General features: G+C 41.8%; 2 protein-coding genes across 3 annotated transcripts in view; both read right to left on the reverse strand.

The window, feature by feature from the left end:
• DNAL1 (dynein axonemal light chain 1) overlaps positions 1 to 8190 on the reverse strand; it is a 30767-nt gene extending 22577 nt beyond the window's left edge. Inside the window, exons 1-2 of one of the 2 annotated variants that reach the window (XM_033108664.1) lie at positions 7375 to 8190; positions 2043 to 2081 (exon numbers count right to left, since the gene is read on the reverse strand). In XM_033108664.1, the coding sequence (XP_032964555.1) occupies positions 2043 to 2081; positions 7375 to 7377 (42 nt within the window). In that variant the 5' untranslated portion in view covers positions 7378 to 8190. Of the gene's footprint in view, positions 1 to 2042; positions 2082 to 6900; positions 7148 to 7374 lie in introns of those variants that run through there. The other variant, XM_033108663.1, reaches the window with a different exon arrangement.
• A 2033-nt stretch (positions 8191 to 10223) lies between these two features.
• On the reverse strand, positions 10224 to 19465 carry ACOT6 (acyl-CoA thioesterase 6). Its single transcript, XM_033106862.1, has 3 exons — positions 18820 to 19465; positions 13091 to 13293; positions 10224 to 11576 (listed from the first exon to the last, which is right to left on the reverse strand). Exons 1-3 carry the CDS (start codon positions 19274 to 19276, stop codon positions 10971 to 10973), a joined length of 1266 nt encoding a protein of 421 aa, XP_032962753.1. The 5' UTR covers positions 19277 to 19465; the 3' UTR covers positions 10224 to 10970.
• Positions 19466 to 23539: the final 4074 nt, after the last annotated feature.

Here is a 23539-nt window from a genome sequence, read left to right on the forward strand (position 1 = left end):
TACAGTGCAGTGATCAGGCAACACCTCACATTTTTTTTGAGTTAAGAACATTTAAGATCTATCCTCTTAGCAATTTTCAAGTAAATAATACAGTATTATTAACTATAGTCACCATGCTATACATTATATCCCCAGAATTTGTCTTATAATTGTAAGTTGTACCCTTTGACCAACATCTCCCCATTTGCCACACTCCCCAACCTGTGACAAACACCATTCTACTCTCTGTTTCTATGAGTTTGGCTTTATTATACTCTTCATATAAGTGAAATCATACACTATTTGTCTTCCTCGGACTTATTTAACTCAGCATAATGCACTCAAGGTCCATCCATGTTGCCACAAATGGCAGGATTTTCTTTTTGTGGCTGAATAATATTCCATTGTATAGGTATACCACATTTGCTATATCTATTCATCCATAGATGGACACCTTGATTGTTTCCAAGTCTTGGCTATTGTGAATAATGCTGCAATGAACATGGTACAGATATCTCTTCAAGATAATGATTTCATTTCCCTTACATATATAACTAGAAGTGGGATTGCTAGATCAATGGTAGTTCTAGTTTTAATTTTTTGAGGAACCTCTATACTATTTTCCATAATGATTATACCAATTTACGAGGTTGGACGATTGTGTGAACTCATCCTAGAAAAAGTTTCCTCATTGCTAAATATCACTACAGTCACCTTTGAAGTACTCCCCTTGGGAAGCTATGCACTGATGCCAGTGCCTAATTCACGCTTCAAAGCAATTCTGGAACTCTTTTTCTGTATGTGTGCTGCCGAAGTGAGCTGGAACTCTTTTTCTGGAATAGCCATCAGAGCTGTCATCATATTACCCTTGATGTCCTGAACGTCATCAAAATGTCTTCCTTACAATATTTCCTTTATCATTGCGTAAAAAAAGAAGTCACTGGGGCCAGATCAGGTGAGTAGGGAGCGTGTTCCAATACAGTTATTTGTTTACTGGCTAAAAACTCCCTCACAGACAGTGCCGTGTGAGCTGGTGCATGTCGTGATGCAAGAGCCATGAATTGGTGAAACGTTCAGGTCATCTAACTTTTTCACGCAGCCTTTTCAGCACTTCCAAATAGTAAACTTGGTTAGCTGTATGTCCAGTTGGTACAAATTCATAATGAATAATCCCTCTGATATCATAAAAGGTTAGCAACATCGGTGCATCAAGTTCACGAACTTAATTATCCAACCTTGTACATTCCCACCAACAGAGTACAAGGGTTCCCTTTTCTCCACATCCTCACTAACTCTTATATTTTGTCTTTTTGATTTGAGCCATTTTCACAGGTATGAGGTGATATCTCATTGTGGTTTCGATTTGCGTTTCCCCGATGATCAGTAATGCTGAGCATCACTTCAGCATTTGTATTCAATGTCTTTTTAGTTGTCTACGCGTAATTTTTGTTTGTCCACACTGGGTATCTGTTCTAACTTCCAAGAGGCTAAAACCATCGTCTGTCTAAACCTAGATAACCCACAACACATACCACTCTATCATCTGAAAATAACATGTAGTTTAATGATGATGAAGCTGAAAAATAAAATGTACTGTAACACAGAGATTCTAGTCCTCCTACAGCAATAGATGAATCAGCCTTTCTAGACTTAAATTTTCCAGTGGTCAGATTTTTTTAATTGAAACTTTTTATTGAGACATTTGAAGATCCACCTGCAGTTATAAAAAACAATACAGAGAGATCCCTTGTACATTTTGTCCAGTTTCTCCCAATGATCATTTTGTAAAACTATAGTATAATATCACAACCAGGATATTAAAATTGATACAATCCACTCATTCACTTGTACTCATTTGTACATAAGTCTAAATGTATTTGTATGTGTGTATTAAGTTCTATATAATTTTATTACCTGTGTAGGTTCATGTATCCATCATCACAGTCTAGATAGCTAAAGAGCTCCAATACCACAAAGATCCCTTGTAGTGAATGATCATTTTTAAACAACTATCCAAAAATTCCCCTTGTATGATTAAAAGAAGTAAAAATTCATATACTTACCCATCTGGCTAGGGCTTCTTTGATTGTTGTTGCTTTTGCCTTAAAAAGAGAAGGAAAAACAAGGCTGTCTTTATTGGTGTAATTTGTTGATTCAATTTTCACATAATAATTATTAGCCTTGGTATCTACCATTAAAAAGATTAACTTCTTTCTTTGAGACTTTCTATGCAAAGAGAGTGTTTTAATTTTTTGAAATCCAAATGATTTATTTAAATACCTCTCCAAGAAATTAAGGAAATCATGATACAATGCCCATATATGTCACTTCCGCTTGGATTACAAAAAATATATAGCTTTCAACACTTGATATTAAAATATATCTTATTTCACTGATTCTAAGATCTACATCTTCTTTTAAATTTTAACATCTTTGAAATTTGGATGCATCTTACAACCAGGAATAATTAATAATTTACAATTATAGTGGCCAGGTGGGGGCAGTCAAGTTTTAGAAAAACATTAACCATTTTATTTCATATACACATATTCCTTTTTTTGTTTGTAAAGGATGACATACGATAAACGTCTATATACCTAAATATATTTTTAAAAACTCTGCCAATAAATACAAAATAAAAATTCTAAGTGATAAGAAATAATTTATCATAGTTTAATTCCAACTTATTATTTTTCTTTCTTAGAACATAAAATAATGTTGTACCTTATAATCAATAGTATCTTAGATTCAATTTATTATGATATTTAAAAATTTAAAGGTGAGCAAAGGAAGACATCCTTTGAATTATTGCTAGAGTTCATAAAAAAGGGAACAAACAAAAACGAACAAACAGAAAGTTTTAAAAGTACATACTATTATATTTAGAAAGTAAAGACATATTAATAAATAATCCTTGGGTTAAAAGAAAATTATACATTAAAGTAAAATAATGAAAGACAAAAATGGTCAAAATTTGAGATATACTTATAACACTTAAAAGGAAACATAGCTTCAAATACATTTATTTGAAAAGAAGAGAGAACAAGAGATAGAAAACAAATTAAGCTAAGCAGTCCAGATATTTGAAAAAGTGCATGATTGCAAACCCAAAGAAGGCAGAAGGAAATACAAAAGAAGAAGTCAATGAGAAACAGAATAAGGGAGGAAAGAGATTAATAAAACTAAAAGTTGGTTCTCAAATTTCTGGAAATCCTGAATGAGCAAAAAAGACAAATATACAAATTAAAAATATACACTGAATAAGGGGAAATAACACACATACCACAGAGATTAAAGAAATAAAATATTATAAGCAAATATATGGTAATAAGTTTGAAAACCTAGACAAAGTATGCATTTCTAGTAAAAAACAGAGAAGTGCTAGAACTGTTACAAGAATCAGAAAATTTGAGTAGACCAATAACTATTTAAAACATTAAAAAGATAATCAAAGAGATTTACCCTCATCTTCCTCTCCTAAAGCTCCAAGCCTAGATAAGCCTCCAAGCCTCATTTTACAAGTGAGTTCTACCACGCTTTCGAGGAATAGATACTCTCTGTTATACAAGTTGTTTCAGACACCAGAAAAAGAGGGAAAGCTGCCAACTTATTTTATGAGGCTAGAATAACTTGATGCCATAGCCAGATAAGGAGTCCTCTTTACTTCTCAACACAGATTTGAAAAACCTAGATATAATACTAGATCTCCAAACCAATGGTATATAATGATCATATCAAGAATGGTTTATCCCAGGAAAATAAGGATTGTTTAACAACAGAAAAAAATCTATAAATGTAAATAATTTATTAATAGATTAAATGGGGGAAATCGCATTGATTTCAAAAGTGCAGAAATATTACTTGATAAAGTTCTACATTTGGTATTAAAAGCTCTCAACTAAGAGTTTAAGGGAAATTCCTTACTTGATAAAAGCTACATACCAAAAAGCTATAACAAAAACTATACTTAATGTAGAAATTCATTCATTTCAGCAAGTATCCACTATGTACCAAACATTCTTCTACATGCTAAGGATATATCAATGAACAAAACAATGATCCCTGACTCTATGGAACTTTCATCTAATGGGCAGGAGACAAATGGTAAGTAATATAATTTTAAAATAAATCAATTATATAGTATATTAGAAGATGACAATTACTAAAGAAAAAGGAATGATGAGCTGGTAAAGGGTATCAGGATATGTGTATATATGTGCGGAGGATGTTTATCTTAAGTAAGGTGGTCAAAGGTGGGCCAAATTGGGAAGGTAACATTAAAAGTGTTCTAAGATCCCAAACATATCAAGATCATGCTACTATTTAACATGGTACAAGATATCTTTATCAATGTTATAATAAAGAGAAATACAAGTTGGAATAATTAAAAGGAGGAAATAAAACTATGTACGGATGATCATCTATGTAGAAAACACAACAGAATAAACTGACAACTATTAGAACAAATGGAGTTCAGCAAGTGAAGAACACTGTTGAAGTAAACAGAAAAATTGGGAGAACATATTTTCAATGTAAAACCAACAAAGGACTAATATCTCGATATATAAGGAACTCCTACAATTAAAAAAAAATTGGAGGGTCGGCCGGGTAGCTCAGACGGTTAGACCTCCATGCTCCTAACTCCGAAGGCTGCCAGTTCGATTCCCACATGGGCAAGTAGGCTCTCAACCACAAGGTTGCCAGTTCAATTCCTTGAATCCCGCAAGGGATGGTGGGCTCCGCCCCCTGCAACTAAGATTGAACATGGCACCTTGAGATGAGCTGCGGCTGAGCTCCCTGCAACTAGCAACGGACAACTGACCTGGAGCTGAGCTGCACCCTCCACAACTAAGACTGAAAGGACAACAACTTGACTTGGAAAAAAAAAAAAAAGTCCTGGAAGTACACATTGTTCCCCAATAAAGTCCTGTTCCCCTTCCCCAATAAAATCTTTAAAAAAAAAAAAATTGGAAAAGTTGGCAAAAAATATAAACAGAAAATGAAATCCAGATGACTAACAAGAATATCATGAAGTATTCAAACTCATTAAAAATCAAAGAAATGCAATGGAGTTTCCATGGTATAAAGGTGAGCACTCTGGACTCTGAAAAATCAGATAAATGCAGAGTAAAATAATGGAATACATCATCAGATTGGCAAGAGTTAGAAAGTTGGTGATAATGTAGAGAAATGGGAACTCTCATGCATTACTGAAGGAAGTAAAAACTAGTAGAGCCATTCTGTTAAATGACAGTGCCAAGGTAAATTAAGAATGCATAGACCCCCATGACTCTGCAATCCCACTCCTGGTTTTATTTTCCAGAGAAATCCTTGCATGTGTCCATAAAAAGACACTTAATTAGAAGCACTCTAGCTGTCTATAAATTGATTTATAAGGTCACTAGTTCCCATATAGATAGCAGTAATCAAAAGCTGAAAGGCCTAAAAAACAGTGGACATCATTAATGGGTAAAGCTGGCCATATAAAGAACCTCTACTTGGCTCTAGAAAACTGTTGGCAGGTGAGACTTGGGACAAAAATTACCCTAGTATCACATTTCTTCAAATATGAACACTCCATTAATTGAAAGTAATATCCTTATTTTATGTACCATCAAGAAAGAAAAGATGTTCCTTGACCACTGCACTGTACACCTGAAGCTGAAACTAATAACTGAATAATATTGTATGTCAAATATAATTCAATATATATAGTCACGGGATATGAAGTATAGCATAGGGAATAGAGTCAATGGAATTGTAATAGATACATACGATGTCAGACGGCCAATAGGTTGAGGGAGGGAGGTTATCACTATAAGAGACGTGAAATGTCTAACTATTGCATTGTTTTGTACACCTGAAACTAGTTAAAAAATGTATTTAGAAAAAAGAAAAGATGCTGCCAATTATATGACACCTTCATATTTACAAAAAGGATGGAATACAAAAATGTGGGGAAAATGTGTCTGGTGGTGAAATATAGTACTTCTGATTTTTCAGAGAAGCCAGAAAGCTGGGTTTTGATGTGAAATATGATCATTTTTAAGATACTAGAAGCTAATTTTTTTAAACTAAAAAACTATGTGGGCCTGTATTTCTGGAAGGCCCCAGAACTAATTGGTTTGTAGCCTCAGCTAGCATCATCTAATTACTGGTTCTGATTCTTTATTTGAAGATTTTCAATAATTGTCATGGTTAATGCTTTCAGAATTATGTAGAGCTGATTATTTCTTCAATTAAATATAAACCTAGATTACAGAACTTTTTACTTTCCTTGACAGTGATTTTGGCTAAATGACTGTAGAATAAAGTAAGGAAAGCAGGGGGGAAACTACTTTTGATTGAGGGTGGGCATGACTTCCTCATCATTTCAATTTCTTGGGCTCAATTTCTGCTCACTTAAACAGCATTGGAATCACAAAAAGAAAACAACTAATTATACTTATTCTTCTTAAACATCTCCATCCGGCAGGTCAATCACATACTTTGCTAAATAGTTTTGGCTGGGTCTGTAACTAACCAACAACATCCCTTTTCAAACTACTAGTTGGAACTGCCAAGTATGTAAGCAAAACAGTGGGTATTTTAAGTAGGAGTTGAGGAGCATCACTAGGTAAAATCATTACTTCATAAAGGGCTTTGATTGGATAGACCGCTGATAGATTTCAAACCAAAGGCAGTATTTCTCAAAGTGTGGTGGGGTGCCCTCCAATTTTAGAATAACTTGAGGTGCAGTGTCGAAATGCACATTCTTGAACTCCCCCATCATATTAAAAATTCATAATCTGCATTCCAACAAGCTCATAGTACTTAACGCCAACTAAAATCATACCTATGGTATACTGAAATTTTAGAAACGTTATCCTAACGCATTCTATCAGAGTGGGTTTTACAGTGCTACCTAATAACTGCACTCACATTCATTCAGAGGGCAACCTGGGCACATCACAGGTTTCCAATACTGCTGCAATCGAGGTTACTTACACACATTCCCCTCGTAATCAGCTCTCCGCACGTCCATCTCGCCAGGGGGGGAATTACTTCTATGTAAAGTGATATCCTTATTCACACTCTTCCCTTCCATCACCTTTCCCACTCTAATCCGCTCTTTTCCGAGAATTTCTAGCTATTTGCTCTCCCTTTCCTTTGCTAGAGTCCCTCCACATTAACCCAACCTCTAATCCGCCCCAAGCCGCCCTCACCCCAGACCACCCGGTGCCAGGGCTTCTCTTTCGCCCCAGGCCCCTGTCTCCACGGAGCCACCATCAGCTACTCGTTCCCTTCCGCTGTTCGAAGACACCCTCCGCCCTCCTAACTCTCAACACTCCACAGTCACCCTTTCCACTTCCAATCTCTTCTCCGCTTTGGCTACGAGGCCTGAAAGGTACTCACCATTCCGGCGGTTGCTACTGTCACTGCTCTGGTTGCTAGGGCCCGCCGAGGTCACTGCGCGTGCGCACTTCTTGGAGTTCTCCGCGGATCCCTATCCCGGCAGCGGTCCTTTTTCTCCGCCCTTAGGGTGGCGCGAGCGGGGCATTGTGGGACGGCTCAGCGGCCGCCGGGGTCCTCCTGCCCAGCTGCTACTCGCTACCCAGTGGCTGCAGCGCGGCTGCCAGCACAGGGCTCGAGAGTTTAACCGCGCAGAGTAGTCAGGAGATGTGCTTTTCCCTGCCGAAAGCAACTTCACCTAATTTGGAATGACGTGCCCCCCTAAAGTTTATTAACAAAACTGTAAAACCTCCCTATTACAGTTGCCCTTCTCGTAAAAGAATTTGTAACATTCCCTTTCCCTGCAGATTTCCCTTCCTGTTCTTCTCTTGACTGCCTGCTATAAGTCAGTCACCTGACCGTCTGAAGATACCCCGAGCTCAACTGGGCAACATTTCTTCAGTTACTTTCCCCCAGCCCCTCTAGAGAGCCAGAGGCACCTGAAAAAAATGTAGTTTTTACATAATCGAGATGTCTTTTTAACCCCAACTGTCAAATTAACTAGAAATTGGAAAAAACATTCAGAGTTGCTAGGAATATGGACTAATGGGACACATATATACATGACTGTTGATAATTGATAAGCCTTTATGGAAGGCTGTTAAGCAATATGTACTAAAATCTTTAAAAACTGCACCTTTTTGACCCTTCAAGGACTTCGTAAATCTATTCCCTGAAGCCACTGCAAGGCCCTCTGCAGAAAAGGCCTCACGTACCTGGGGGCAGCAGGAAGAGTGGCTCCCCACCCGTGAAGTCGCGGCCCAGAGCCGGGTCCCTGACCAGGTCCAGCCCCCGACGGCCGTCTGCTCCGTAATCGGCCATCGAGTGGAAGACACGCCTTGGTAGCTTCTAACAGCTGTGCCCGCAGTCACTCGCTCCCTGGGGCCTAAAGCCTTCCACTTTATATGCGGGAGCTTAGTCTTGGGCGTTAACGTCGGGGCCTCGGCCTTTTGGGAGAAATGGGACGTTGTGGACATAGACCTCATGAGCTGGAGGTGGGGTTCCAGGGGTTCGGAGCGTGGCCCGAGCCGCCCCACCACCTGGCGCCGGGATCTTCGCGGCTTAAACCCCGGCCAAAAAGACGTGGGCCTGGAGCCTACCAGATGAAGGGTCAGGTCTCGGGGACAGGGACCAGCAGGGCAGGCCAAAGCTGGGAGAAGTGGGGTGGGACTGGACAAAGCTGGGGGATAGAGGGGCGGGGTTGACAGAGGCCGGACCCCTGCGGGCCAGAGGACCTGGGCTGGTACCTGGGGCGCCACTCAGCAAAGGGCTGCAAGAAGGGGAGACTTAGGAGGACCCTGGGTCGGTCGTGCTTTTGGAGATCCTGTGGTGGGACCGCCTGAGAGAGGTAGGAGCTCATCCTGAACCTACCCCTCGAAGTAAATAGAATTGAGAAGTTAATGATTTCCGACAGAAAGTGTCGGCCGGTCGCCGTCTCTAAAATCCCTCACTGGCCACCAGGGGACTGTTCCCTAAACCTGGTTAAAGTTGGCTCCTGCCAAATTCCTTTCCTTCCTTGAAATTATTTTTGCCCGAGATTAAGAAAGACTGTCAAGGTTAAAGTTTAAGTGTATCAGATGAGGCAGCACTACTGATGTACATAAACATCGTGGAAATAATCTCTACTGTCTTGTGGCCTTGGCATAAATATTAAACAATGTATATTTTTATACGCAGAAAATTTAATTATATGACATTTATGGTGTTTTTTTTAAAAAAGAAAAAGGCGTTGAACTCACAAAATAAAACCATATTTTTCCATTCATACAAATGTACATGCATCAAAATAGTTCTGGAAGGGTACACTTTAAGTTGATAACAGTAATTACCCCTGGGAGAAAGCTAGTATTGAGTAATGAATTAAAAGGACTTCTTATTTTATCTGTATTACTTGAATCTTTTACAATGGAGAATGTATTGATATATGTAATTTAAAATTTGTTTTCTATTATAGAACTCTATCTTAATTAAAATGCACATGTAAAGGAGGTTAATTAACCCAGGTGAATTCCATTAAACTATGTCAAGGAAGATGGGTGCATACATAAATCTTGAATTTTTTTGGAAACAATTTCATTTTCAAATATCTTATCCCACTTACCTACCACCATAAATAACATCATAATTGTCAGGTATACTGATTTATGCATCGAACATATTTGCCACTTAAAACATATGGTCAATGGACCAAGAATATCTGGTTTAGAATCATACAACAACCTTGTCTTTGAAAAGTACTTGTTAAAGTCCCTTTGTCTTTGGGGGGCGGGGGGGGGGGGGGGAGAGAGAGAGGGAGGGAGGGAGGGGGAGAGAGAGAGAGAGAGAGAGAGAGAGAGAGAGAGAGAGAATACAGAGAGTGCCAAAGAAATGTATACACATTTTAAGAAAGGAAAACTATTAAAATTGTAATACTCTATATATACCGATAACAAAAGGTGAATACAAGTCATGTTTGACTTCTGCAATTACAAGAGATGCTTAGAGTGGTTCCCATCAGCGTCCAGACACTTCTGATTACAGCAAACTACTGCTTAAGCAACATTGATCAAAGTGTCCACTTGTATACATTTTTTTGGCACCACTGGTATATATATATATATATATATATATATATATATATATATATACACACACACACACACACACACATATATATACATATGTATGTTTTATACATGTTTTTCCTATACATACACACCTATGAAAAGTTTAATTTATAGACACAGTAAGAGATGAACTATAACACATAGTACAATTATAACAATATGCTGTAATAAGTTGTGAATGTGCTCTCAAAATATCTTATTGCACAGTACTCACCCTTTTTGTGATGATGTGAGATCACAAAGCCTATGTGATAAGACGAAGTGAGGTACTCAGAATAGTATACAATTTAAAGCTTGTGAGTTGAATTTTCCATTTAATATTTTCTGACCACCACTGACTGCTGGTAACTGAAACAGTATACATATACTTGCTGTATGTATACAAGTATATCAATGTCCCAATCTTTAGAGTGGGGTTGAGAGACAAATCTGGAGTTCAGGAATGTGTACTGGCAAGAATGAAGCAGAGTCCATTTCTAAAGGGACTCCAGTGTGCAGGTTCCCAAAGCTCAGACATTGTCAGTTAGAGCCCAAAGGGGATATGGGACTCTTAGCAATACAGAATCTCAGTCTTTAGAACTAGAACACAAGACCAAAGCTAGGCCAGCAACTGAGAGTTAGGTAAGCACTTCTTACATTTCTCCTGCTTAAGGTTAAGATTGGTCCTACAGATAAGATCAGGGTTAAGCCTATACATTGGATCAAGTTCAGGGAAGAAAGAAATGGACCCAGCAGTGAAGAAAGGAGGGTTGCAAAGGATGAGAATCCAGTAGGACCTGACAAGGAAGCCAAGATGGCTGCTTTGTTACAAAGAGGTTCCTAGGTGCTCTGGAAAACCCAATACATTTTGTATCAGTAGGATTTTTATTGATAATATTTCATCTATGATTAATGTTACATTTTGCTAGGCTTGACAGATTTTTTACCATTGAGATGTTTATGGAAGAAAGTTTGAATTTGTTGCCAGGCATCTATCTGTGCCCTTGAGTGAGCCTTTGGCTCACCTCCATAGAATATTGGTAGGCCCAATACTGCATGCACAGAGGCTCTACTAGGAGGAAAATAAGGTGGGTCAATACAATGACCAGTTCCTGGGTAGCAGATTATCTGGGGTCTGTCTTTCCCATGGGCTTGTAACCGTTCCGAGGCTATATGAGCATAGAATTCACTCCTCCAGCTACGATCATCCATGCCAACAATAAACAGGAAGGGCCCCTGGGCCTTTTCCAAAGGAATAAGACTTTGGTGGTAGGGTTCCTCCAGTGGATTGTTCCAAATATCCATGAAATCCAAAAGGCCTGACTCGGTGATTGTATGTTTCTTTAGGTCACTGCCAAGATCAGGAATAATCATATCCTTGTAATGCAGAGCACCTATTGTGTTGGCCACACAGGCATTGATAAGTACAGTGGCTGTGATGCCCTTCAAGAAAGAGGCCATTGAGAGACACAGGTCACCACCTTTGGAGAAGCCAAGAAGCCCAACACTAGGGCCTTTCACCTGATGAGGAGAAAGAAAGAATAAGTCTAGAATTCATAAATGGAGGACATAAACCGTAACTTTTACATTCTCTAGGTAGCTTTCTCAAATGTCATTTGCTTTCCTTCCTTATGCAACAATCCACAAAGTTCAAGTATGTCTTCTAATAAGCAAATCAATTGAACAGGCCCTCCACTAATATTTATGGGGTCTGGGTCAAGAATACACACAGAGACCTATATACCCTATACTTAAATATTTAAAAGTTATATCAAATGAACGAACTTAAAATAAAATATTTCCTTTTCTCCTACCTTGATAAATATGCCACCATAACAATTTATTAGGTCAAATTTAAAATCTTGGAATTCCTCGGAGTTCTGTACTGGAATATGGCATGGAGGAGAGCCAGCCTCCAAGTCCCTGGTCCCTGGCCCACCCTCCTTCTCTTCCATCCCTGGCTCCATGATGCACCTTGAGGGGTCTCTCATATAGGTGTGTGGATACCTCAGCCTGTATGTTTAAGGCTTATGTGTATTAACACTGACGGACCCTTAGAAGAGGTTCAGGGCCTGGATGCAGGGTCAATGCTGTTGAGCAGAGGATTCTGGGGTTCCAGATCCCAAGGGCATGGTGAGAGGGGAGCCACATAGGTTCCAGGTGGACACATTCCCTTGATCCCTCAGACTCTTTGTCCTGTGGGCAGAGATGCAGCCAAAGGAAGTCCAGAGTGTAGCTATCTAAAACAAAAAGTCTGAGGAAGAAGCCCCTTTTGTCTAGGTTTAAGGGTAGAACTGATAGGATATATTGATCTCTTCTTTATACCAAGGCCTTATCTCCCCAAAATAAACCAAACATCACAGTTTAAGATTATCTAGGTTTTAGCAGCTCTGCTAAGAGACCAGTCCCTGAATTTTAACAGAGTTAAACCGTCCTTGTACAACATCTTATTCCTTAACATTAAAATGTTTAGGTCTCTTTAAGTTTAGATAGCAGCACAGAGTATGTAGTCCATTTATAATCATTTCCAAAATACTTTAATTTTTTCCACTCTAAGAACTTTCTCTACAAAACCATAATACCATTATCACACTTAACAAAATTAATCATTCTTTAATATCATCAAATACACAGTCCCTATTCAAATGTCACCAACTGTCTCAAAAATGTCTCTCTATAATCAAACTTTTTCCCCTACATATTTACAGTAATCTTGTAAATGAGAAACAATGAATCCTGGAGAGGGCAAAGGCCACTTGGTAGTAGACATAAGACCAGAATTCCAGATTAGCAATTTTTAGTCTAGCTCTTTGAATTATGATCAAGAATTAACGGGAACTAAACAGTCAAGTCTTAAGGGATTAGCGACAGATGGGTAGAAATGGAAATAATAATCCCTGTAATAAAACTTTTGAAGGAGGCTTCGTGTCTCATGGCATACTTCCAGCCCCCGTGTCCTGGTAGGGCTTCTGGATCCAGCCCGGTGTCCGCTCTGCCTCTCCCCTTCATTCAAGAGAGCCAGAGACAAAACCCACCTTTGGATGCTGCAGCATGAAGCCCACAGCTTCTTCAAAGTACTCCAAGTGAATCTCATTCATATTTTCAGGGAGGTCTTCAAATCTGAAATAAGCCAGAGCAAGCACAGCAAAACCATGTCCTGCCAGGAGGCTGGCCCTGTATTCACAGAGGCCACCGCCACTCCCAAATAGATCGATGATCCCAGGGAAGGGCCCCGCACCTGGAGAGTACCACAAATCATATGGAGCTTTAGCCTCTCAGAAGACATTCTAAGGTTTCCGATTTTGGCAGTCAGGAAAGAGAAGTTTTTGAAGCAAGGAAGGTTGGGGGTATGGGGATTGGTGGAAGAAGGACCCTTTTTATTTTTTATATATATATACATATATACATATATATATATATGTGTATATATATATATAAATCCTGTGGGGAAGAGGGAGCAGAAAATGCCATATTTTCTCCAGAATTTTTGGCATATTTTCACAAAACAATAATATATAGTTGACCCTTGAACAACATGGGGGTTACGGGAGCTGACTCCTTCCCCTCTGTCGTCAAATATCCCTGTATAACTTTTTACTCTCCCCAAATTTAACAGTTGTCCCTACTTATCCACAGGGGACTGGTTCCAAAAACCCTGCAAATACCAAAATCCACAGATGCTCCAGTCCCTTACATAAAATGGCATAGAACAGTGTATACAGTCAACCCTCCGCATCCATGGATTCCCAACCAAGAACAGAAAATACTGCTTTTGATCCATCGTTAGTTGAATCTGCAAATGCAAAATCCAGGCATATGTATATTGATTGAAAAAAATCTGAATATAAATGGACCTGCATAGTTCAAGCCTGTGTTGTTAAAGGGTCAACTACAAACAAAATTAGAAATAACATATAATGAGATGTATATTTTCCACCAAAATTTTTCGTTTTCCTTTTAAAAAAAAAACTATTCGAGAATGCTTTGAGAGCTGTAAAACACTACATTTTAAAGGGATTATTAGAACATACAAGTTCTGACAATTAAGTTTGCAAACTTGCCGCTGTGCACTTACATTGGCGGCACTGTACAAACAGCTCAGTAAGGTTTCATAGCCTTGGTATATCAGTGTCTCAGCTGTGTTCATGTCGACATGTGGCAGTGTCTTGCTGAGTGGTGTTCATTATTGTTGTATGTATTTGTGTGCTGTCACAAGAATGTCTGAGCTTGAATTAGAGCAACGAACAAACATTAAATGTCTTGTTAAACTTGGCAAGTGTGGAAGTAAAATCAGGGACATGTTAGTCCAAGTTTATGGGGATAATGCCATGAAGAAAACGGCAGTGTACAAATGGATTAAACATTTTTCTGAGGGGAGAGAACGCATCTCTGATGAAGAGAGGTCAGGGCGGCCAGTAACGAGCAGAACTGACGAAAACATTGCAAAAATTCGTCAAATTGTGCGTCAAAAATTGTTGGCTGATTGTGAGAAACATAATATGTTGTCACACAACAGCCTAGCAGACTGCCCGCCCCCCCCCCATGTCTTTCCTTAAGAAGAGTCTGTGAGACTATGAATCTCTGGGACTATATATTTCTCTTCATTTGGTCTCCAAAAGAGGGTTTGTGGCCAATGACGAGTAAGATTCCCCACGGGGGGGGGGGGGGGAGGGGGGCAACTCAAGCCAGGCGGAACCCCATGGAGGTCCTCCCCCACCCCCACCCCCCCCACCCCCCCGCCGGCCGATGAGCTGCCTTAGAAAGATTTGGGAAGGGGCCTTGTCTCCCCTTCCCCCTGCCTGGGAAAAGCGGCTGCTGGCTATGATTTTTCCCTCTCACCTAATTGGGAGAAAAGTCTTGAGAGTGGTAAGATTAAACTCTCTCTGCTCAGCTCTGTGAAACAATTTCAACATGTGATATATGTCCCTTAAAAGAGTTGCATACCTCACCTCAAGGACTTTCTGCTTTGGCTGTTTGAAGATCAACATAATTGGTTTGGGTTTTTTCTATAACGTGATAAATGAGTCCCACAGACCGTGCCAAAAACTCTGCTACTCCCCTGTATACTTACCAATAAAAACCTCCAGTCGGCTTTGTTCTGGGCTCCAGTCTTTCAGAACTGTGAGACCCCCTGGCCTTCTGAGATTTAACTACATTAAGTCTCTGTATGTTTCTCTCTTAAAAACTTAACCCAAAGCTGCCTGTCGTGCAGGGTGTCAGGCGGGGTTTCTGCTTCCGCTCCCCACTTAAGAACGCAGGACATAGTGAGGCCAAAAAGGAACACCCACGGAGCCATAGGTAAGGGAGTCATACTACTATATTCTCGCTGGCGGCTGGGTTGGAGACACAAGAAGCAGGAGCCACACTGTTCGCAACCCTCACTGCACCACTTGCAGGCTCAGCCACCATCTTCTTGCTAGCCCCCATTTTCTGCTAGCAAAGCCATGGCAGTTATATTAATGGCCAATGGTTCACTGGTTACAGCTGACGGCCAACCAGCCACAGCTGACAGCCATCTACTACCTGAGCCAGCACCCCTCCACGGGAGGCCGAGAGCCTGTAAACTGCTCTCTGGGGCTGTCCCCACACCGCCCCTTCTCGCACCCTCACTGCCTGTGTTGCGCTGGATGCGACAATAGCAGACCAAGTAAGCATTCATAAAGAAACAGTTAGGAAAATCTTAACTGAAAATTTTGGTATGAGAAAGATGTGTGCAAAAATGGTCCCGAAGGAGTTCCCTGATGAACAAAAGCAAAGGAGAGTCCAAGTTTGCCAAGACCTTTTGGAGAGGCAAGATATGTTTTGGGCCGTGTTATCACTGGTGATGAAACATGGGTGTACCAATATGACCCTGAAACAAAACATCAAAGTGCACAATGGAAGTCAGCCAATTCTCCACAACCAAAAAAGTTTCGTCAGTCCAAATCAAGAGTCAAAATGAGAACCCTTCTTTGATATCAGAGGGATTATTCATTACGAATTTGTACCCACTGGACAGTTAATCAAGTTTACTATTTGGAAAGTTAGACGAAAATGATCTGAACTTCTCACCAACAATTCACGGCTCTTGCATCACGACAATGCACCAGCTTACACGGCCCAGTTGGTGAAGGAGTTTTTAGCCAGTAAGCAAATAACTGTATTGGAACGCTCTCCCTACTCACTTGATTTGGCCCCCAATGACTTCTTTCTTTACCCAAAGATAAAGGAAATATTGAAAGGAAGACATTTTGATGACATTCAGGACATCAAGGGTAATACAACGACAGTTCTGATGGCCATTCCAGAAAAAGAGTTCCGAAATAGTTTTGAAGGGTGGATTAGGCGCTGGTGTCGGTGCATAGCTTCCCAAGGGGATTTCTTTAAAGGTGACCATAGTGATATTCAGCAACGAGGTATGTAGCACTTTTTCTAGGATGAGCTCGTGAACTTAATTGTCAGACCTTATACCCTCTGCCCCAGCCTTAAAGAATGCTATCCCTAAACATGCCATGCTCTCTTTGGCCTCTGAAGATAGTATACACTATTCTCTTTTTTTCCCTTCTTCTGCCTCTCCTCCCCCACTCCAGTTCAAGCCGTTGTTTCTTAGCCTAGTTGTGTAGGACACAGCTCCCTGGCCCATGCTGGTATTATGAGCCTTGCACTGCCCCAGGCTGAGGTAGTCAGTTGCTGGTCGTTGGTCGGCCATTCACAGCAGCTAATGGCATCTATCGCTGGCTGCCTGCCACTCACGCTGGCCTCTCCTGGCAGCACACGGTAGCCCACAGCTGCCCACGCTGACCTCCAGCTGCTCTTGGCAGCCCAGCTCCAGGGAGAGCCGTTGTTCACAATCTTAGCTGTAGAGGGCGCAGCTCACTGGCCCATGTGGGAATCGAACTGGTGACCTCGGGGTTAGGAGCACAGAGTTCCAACCACCTGAGCCACCTGGTCAGCCCTCAACCTTTTTTCTAACATGGTTAACTTTTCAGTCTTCAAATTTAATGTAGACCTTCTTCCCCTCCCCAAAGCTGAGTTGAGTTAGATAGCTTTTTATATGTTCCCTCCAGCACCCTGGGCCTGTACTTCCCCTGCCTTTGCACTTACCACACTTACAGGTGCAAGTATCCTCTCTTAGGCTGTAACTACACTGAGGCCCATGTCTGACTTTGCTAGCTATTGCATCCCTGTACGTAGCACAGTCCTTAACACACAATTGTTAAATGATTGAACCCTTCCACATTATTTACAAAAGCTTTTGAGACAAGAAAACAATACATTTTAAATGGGCCACATAGTAGACACTGAAAAGTTAACACTTAAGATTGACGTGACTGGAATATCAGATACCATAACGGTACTGAGAGGCTTTTTTTTTTAATGAAAATTTTTAGGGGATTCTTATTGACTAAGTCAGTATGGTTTATTGAGCTTCTACTATATCCCTATGCAAGCCTCTAGAAATATAGAAATATAATGATGTATAAGACCCAGTTCCAGCCCCAGGCGTTCACAGTTACAAGTGGGCAGCCACTAGTTAGGGCTGTGAATTGCTGAAGAGCTGTAAGAACAAAGCAGGGCCTCTTGTTTTGGAGAATAATCACAGAATTCCATTTAGGGATTCTATGAGCTGTGGCAACTCCAGAATTTATAGTAGGGGTTTCAGTTCAGGCATTTTGTTGGAAGGAGTGGGTCAGGGGTCTTGTTTCCAGGCTGCTGTTAGCTAGCAAGTACCTTGTTTTTACTTAGATTAGGGTTTCTCAACCTCAGCACTATAGACATTTTGAGCAAGCTATTTTTTTGTTGAGGGGCTGTCCTGTTGTCACATGCGGACACTGGTCCCGCTCCCCGCACAAGAATGCAGGATATAGTGAGGCCAAAAAGGAACACCAACTGAGCCGTGGATAAGGGGTTGATAACCACTTATTCTCCCTGGTGGCTGGGCTGGAGTTACAGGAAGTAGGAGCCACACCATCCACAATCCGCCTGTCCACGTCTCTGCCAACCAACCCACCCACTTGCTAACTGCAATCCTCCCTTGCTAGCTCAGCCACGGCAGTTACATCAGTGGCCAATGGCTAACTGGTTTCAGCTGATGGCCATCTGCTACCTGAGCCAGCACCTATCCACGTGAGGCCGAGAGCCTGAAAACGGCTCTCTGGGACTCTGTCCCCACACCTGTGCATTGTGGATGTTTTGCAGCTTCGCCGGCCTCTACCCACTAGATGCCAATAGCTCCCCTGCTGACCCCCCATCCCTCCTACCCCCAGTTATGACAACCAACAACGTCTCCAGATATTGTCAAATGTACCCTGGAGTGGAGGAAAATCATCCCAGATTGAGAACCATTGACAAATTGTTTATGATAGTGGGGAGAGGACCATCAGGAAGTTTTTGTTTGTTTTGGATTATAGGGAACTGCCTCTATGTGTGGGTTTTAGCTTCCTTGGAAGTTTGACGTGAAAGGAGGCAAAAATCACTCGTGCACACGGATTGCCTAATATCGGTATTCAAAACACAGCAGAGTGGCCGGCACACTGCGGATCTCAATAAACATATGTTGTATGCACTTTTTTGCATACAACTAAGTAAGTGACAGGGTCTCCAGGAAGTGCCAGGAAACCTAAAGAGGAAAAATTTCCACCCAGAATCCACGATAGTCTATGCAGTGCGGGGACCAGTTTAGGCAAGTTCAACAACCATGTGGGTCCCGGGACAAGATAGGAGCCGCCCAGGGTCTGGGACTCCACTAGACTTTCCAGAAAAGCCTGAGAAGTAGAACGCTCACCTGGCGGCAGGAAGAGCGCAGCGCGCACCCGGCCCGCGCGCACCGGCTCCCGCCGCACCCCGGGTGAAAGGAAGTGGCGCTCGTGCACCGTCCTGCCCAGGAGCCGCCCGGCCTCCGGCTCGTGACCGTCGAGCACCTCCAGCTCCACGGCGTAGGGCGTCTGCACGTCCCGCTTCACCAGCCGCGCATGGGGCTCCTCGGACTCCAAGGCCCAGAGGAGTCCCATCGGTTCGAGCCCCGTGAAACTGCCGCCTAGCGCGGGCGCTCGCGTCAGGTCCAGCTCGCCACAGGCGTCGGCGCAGTATTGCGCGTGGGCCCGGAAGAGCGCGTCCTTCTCGTCGCGCAGGGAGGCGCGCAGCGTGACCCGCTGCCCCGGGTCCAGGCCGCGCACGACTACGCGCACCGGCTCGTCCCAGCTGCAGCGGCCGGCGGGCTCCAGCGTCACGGTCGCGGCCATTCTGACCTAGACGAAGAAGGGGCGGCCCGGCTCGGCGGAGTCACGGGCAGGGCCTGGCGTTCCTCCACCCCCCTGGGGAGCAGTTGCAATTGGAAGCTTTGCCCTACTCCCTTTGGGCGCTCATGGGCGTACTCTAAACCTTGTGTGAGGTTTCCTAGATTTTATGCAAGTCCACTAGAGCCTGAATGGAAGAAAGTATCTGCTAAAAAATAAGAGTTAATTACTAATCCTGCAATCCATTGTGGTGAGTGTCGAAAGAGATATACAAACACTGCTGAGATTTCAAGCATTGGGAAAGATACTGGCAGTTCCAAGAATCTGGAGTTTTAAAAAGCATCCCAGGTGATTCTACCGTTAACCCTTGAACAATGCGGAGGTTAGGGGGGTAGATGAAAATCCCTATACTAGTAAGTCAGGGGATCAGTGGAGAAACAGTCCTGATCCCTTCCTTACCTCTCAGCCCTTCACCAAGCCTTTTTTTCTAGAGCTAAGGGTAGCTAGAGCGGCTTCCAGAGGTAGATGTTTATAGAGTGAGACCTACCTGGGTTCTGGTCTGACCCTGCTCCTTAATACGGTAGCATGGTGATCTTTACTTAGCAAGGTACATAATCAAGCCTCTAAATCCAGTTTCCTTGTCTGTGAAAGGTTTATTGTGACAATCACATGGGCTAACATTCGTAAAAATACTGCCCTGATTCACCTTATAATAGGTGCTCAATAAGTTTCCTCAACTCACAAATCTGGTCATGGGTAGTGTCAGTATTGAGGTGTATCAGAGTTTCAGCAGGAAACAAGTGGCACTTTCAAACTGGATAATTTGAGGAGAGTTCCATAAGGGACTATTTGCAAAGGCATGGAGGAGGTTAAAAAAAAAAAAAGTTTGGTGCAGAACTTTGGGCCTGAAGACTCTAAGGCAGGGGGCTGCCTGGCAGGAGTTGTAGCTTTCATAGAGGGAGGCAGGCACCCATGGTGAACTTGCAGGAGTGGGGAGAATAAAAACCTTGACCTTACTCTCTTACCCTACAATATTTTGAGAGTGCCTCTCTTTTGCTGAACCCAACCATACAGTGGAGCCTACTTGGGTACAGAGCAGGGTGGACAAGGGCAGATGGAGCACATAGAAGACGCTCAGCAAATAGAGGCTCAATAAATACCGTGTTTCCGTGAAAATAAGACCTAGCCGGACAATCAGCTCTAATGTGTCTTTTGGAGCAAAAATTAATATAAAAATTATTATATTTTATTATATATTATATTATAAAGACCCGGTCTTATTTTACTATAAGATCAGGTCTTATATTAATTTTTGCTCCAAAAGACGTATTAGAGCTGATTGTCCAGCTAGGTCTTTGTGGAGACAGAGTCCCAGAGAGCAGTTTCCAGGCTCTCGGCCTCACATGGAAAGGTGCTGGCTTGGGTAGTAGATGGTCATCAGCTGTTACCGGTTAGCCATTACCCACTAATATAACTGCCGTAGCTACGCTAGGGGGTTGGTTGGTTGGCAGAGAAGCGGATGGCGGATTGTGGATCGTGAGGCTACTGCTTCCTGTGTCTCCAACCCAGCCACCAGCGAGAGTGTAGTGGTATGACTCCCCTGTCTATGGCTCCGTTGGTGTTCCTTTTTGGCCTCACCGTATCCTGCGTTCTTGTGCAAGGAGCGGGACCAGAGTCCCTGCCTGACAATCTTATTTTCGGGGAAACACGGTACTTATAAACTGAACAAAAAAATATCAGACTAGGCCCCAGGATTCAGAGTTCTGTGAGCTTTCCCCATTCCACCTTCTGAAGTAACTGCTGCAGCATATTTTAAACACCTGTTTTAAGTGTTTCAGGCTGTCCTCAATCTAGCTTACAAAGAATTTACGTGGGCTGCTGTAGCCACCAGCACATTAATTGAAATTGGCACTCAGATTTCAGGAAGTCAGAAAGATGGCTTCTCTTCTCCCTCTTCCCTAATGCCCACGTTGCTGTGAAGAGGCAGGCACAGAAATAGCTTCCATGCCAATAAGGGAAAAGCAGTTAAGGAGGAGGACTGGCCTGGGTCGTTCAAAAGTGCCCTCCTTTAGGGAATTCTGCACTTAGAACTCTGTGGAAGAACTAGGTACTGTATGCCCACATCTGCAAAAAAATCAGCTAATATAAGTACATGCTTTGCCCTCATGAGGGGAGCAGCCCCATAAAAACTTCAGTGCCTGTCTAGTGACTTGATGAAGTGGCTGTAACTTAATATACAAATATGGGACATACTATCTCCAGTATTAAACATAAAAATTAATTTTTTGCCTCTATTTTAGGGGCAGGGACTTCATGGATAGAAAAAAGCCTTTACCTGATCTAGGGTAGAATTTCTCTGGTTACCCAGATAATTACACTCCCAAAAAGCTTTCTCTCTGAGAGGGCCCCTGAACTTTTCCATGCTTAATAGCCCACTGCCTTTCAGTTATAAATTCAATATGAAAGGCTGAGCTTCAGAAACAACTGCTTCTGAGTCGCCTCTGATCAGTATGCCATCGATATAACGAATAATTTCACTATCTGAATTAGCATTAGGATACCTGTTTAAATCCCACCTTAACAGATTCTGACAAATGTTAAAAAATTGAAATATCTTGGAGGCAAGACTATGAAGGTGAACTACTGGCTGCCAAGGGAGAGCAAACTGTTATTGATGGCTAAAATGTATTGGGATTGAAAACAAAGCCCTAGTAAGATCAATTAAAGGACACCAATAGGGTGATTTAGAAAGATCTTCCTAACGAGAAAGTGTCAGCCCCAGTTAACATGAGTTCCTTTAGTTTTCTGTAACCCTCAACATTGGAGAGATCCAAGAAGCTAACTGAGAGTTAAAGGGAAAAGGCTGGATGGAGATGGAAACAGACTCCCAGTCACTCCAGTATCAGCTGTGATTTCACTCATGATCCTGGGCCTGGTACTATCTTATATTCACAGTTTTGGTGGGATGAGAGCTCCACGTTTCCGTTTTTAGCAGCCAGTATATTACCCACTTTTGCAAATCCTTTCTCCAAGATAGCAATAACTTAATTACAATAATACTCTCATGGTAAATAGTATTATATCAATGTTAACTTCATGATTTTGATAATTGTACTATGGTTATGTAAGGTGTTAACTTTAAGGGAAGCTGGAGGAAGGGTACAGGGGAACCCTGTACTATTTTTGCAACATTTTTCTGAGTCTAAAATTATTTCAAAATTAAAATTTTTTTAAAAAGAACAATATTGGGGAGGCCGGTTGGCTTAGTTGGTTAGAGCGCAGTGCTCATAACTCCAAAGTCACTGGTTCAAATGGGCCAGTGAGCTGCACCCTCCACAACTAGATTGAAAACAATGACTTGACTTGGAGCTGATGGGTCCTGGAAAAACACACTGTTCCCCAATATTCCCCAATAAATAAAAATTTTAAAAAAGAACAATATCAAGCAATGATGAAACCACCAGAGAATACTTTTGGTCCTCTGTGTCCAACTTGTAGTGTTAGTAAAACCTGTCCACTTCAGATCCTTCTTTCTCCACAGCTTTAAACAATAATCTTTCCCATTCAATTAAGATTTCCAGGAATTTGCATTATCTCTGTTCCTGTATCTAAAATCCCCAGAAATTCTTGAGTATTTCTCTTATCCAAAGCATCTGGACTCAGACATATGGTTTCTCCAGAGGAATTTGATCTTGTAATGGCTCTAGAGAGAAAGGACATTAGGGCCACATGTCTCTCCCTTTGAGGGGCCTCATTCTTTGTCTTTCAGGGAAGGTTCCCTACATTCAGAGACATTAGGTTAAATGGAAGGCACAGTTTTCAAAACAGCCACTTGCTTTCTGGGTTCAAAAACAGCTTCAAACTTATCCTGGTGAACCCTCTTGGCTCAGTTCCCAGAACTTTGAACTATGGAAGTTGCTAAATTGAGTGCTTGCGAAGAGCTTTGCCCTAGCTGCGGTTGTTAATGGGGAGTTTGAGAGATTAACTCTTTTAGGTGCTGCATCAATTATTTTTGTAATTTTATTAAATCACTTTTTATTAGTCTTAGGGCTCTTCTCAATATTGAGTCTATTTGGTGGGCCTTTGGCAGGCTTCCTCTTTTACCTCTACTATTACTGGGTGAGTTTGAGGTGATTCATGGAGAAGGACTACATAAATTTACCCTTCAACATCATGAGGAGAAGAGAAGTCAGAGAATCTGATCTGGGGAGAGGCCAGTTGAATGTTCTCTGGCTGCTCTGGTTTCTTTCTGGAAAGCGCAGGAGAGAG

The sequence above is a fragment of the Rhinolophus ferrumequinum genome, chromosome 6, assembly GCF_004115265.2.
Source record: "Rhinolophus ferrumequinum isolate MPI-CBG mRhiFer1 chromosome 6, mRhiFer1_v1.p, whole genome shotgun sequence".
Taxonomy (NCBI): domain Eukaryota; kingdom Metazoa; phylum Chordata; class Mammalia; order Chiroptera; family Rhinolophidae; genus Rhinolophus; species Rhinolophus ferrumequinum.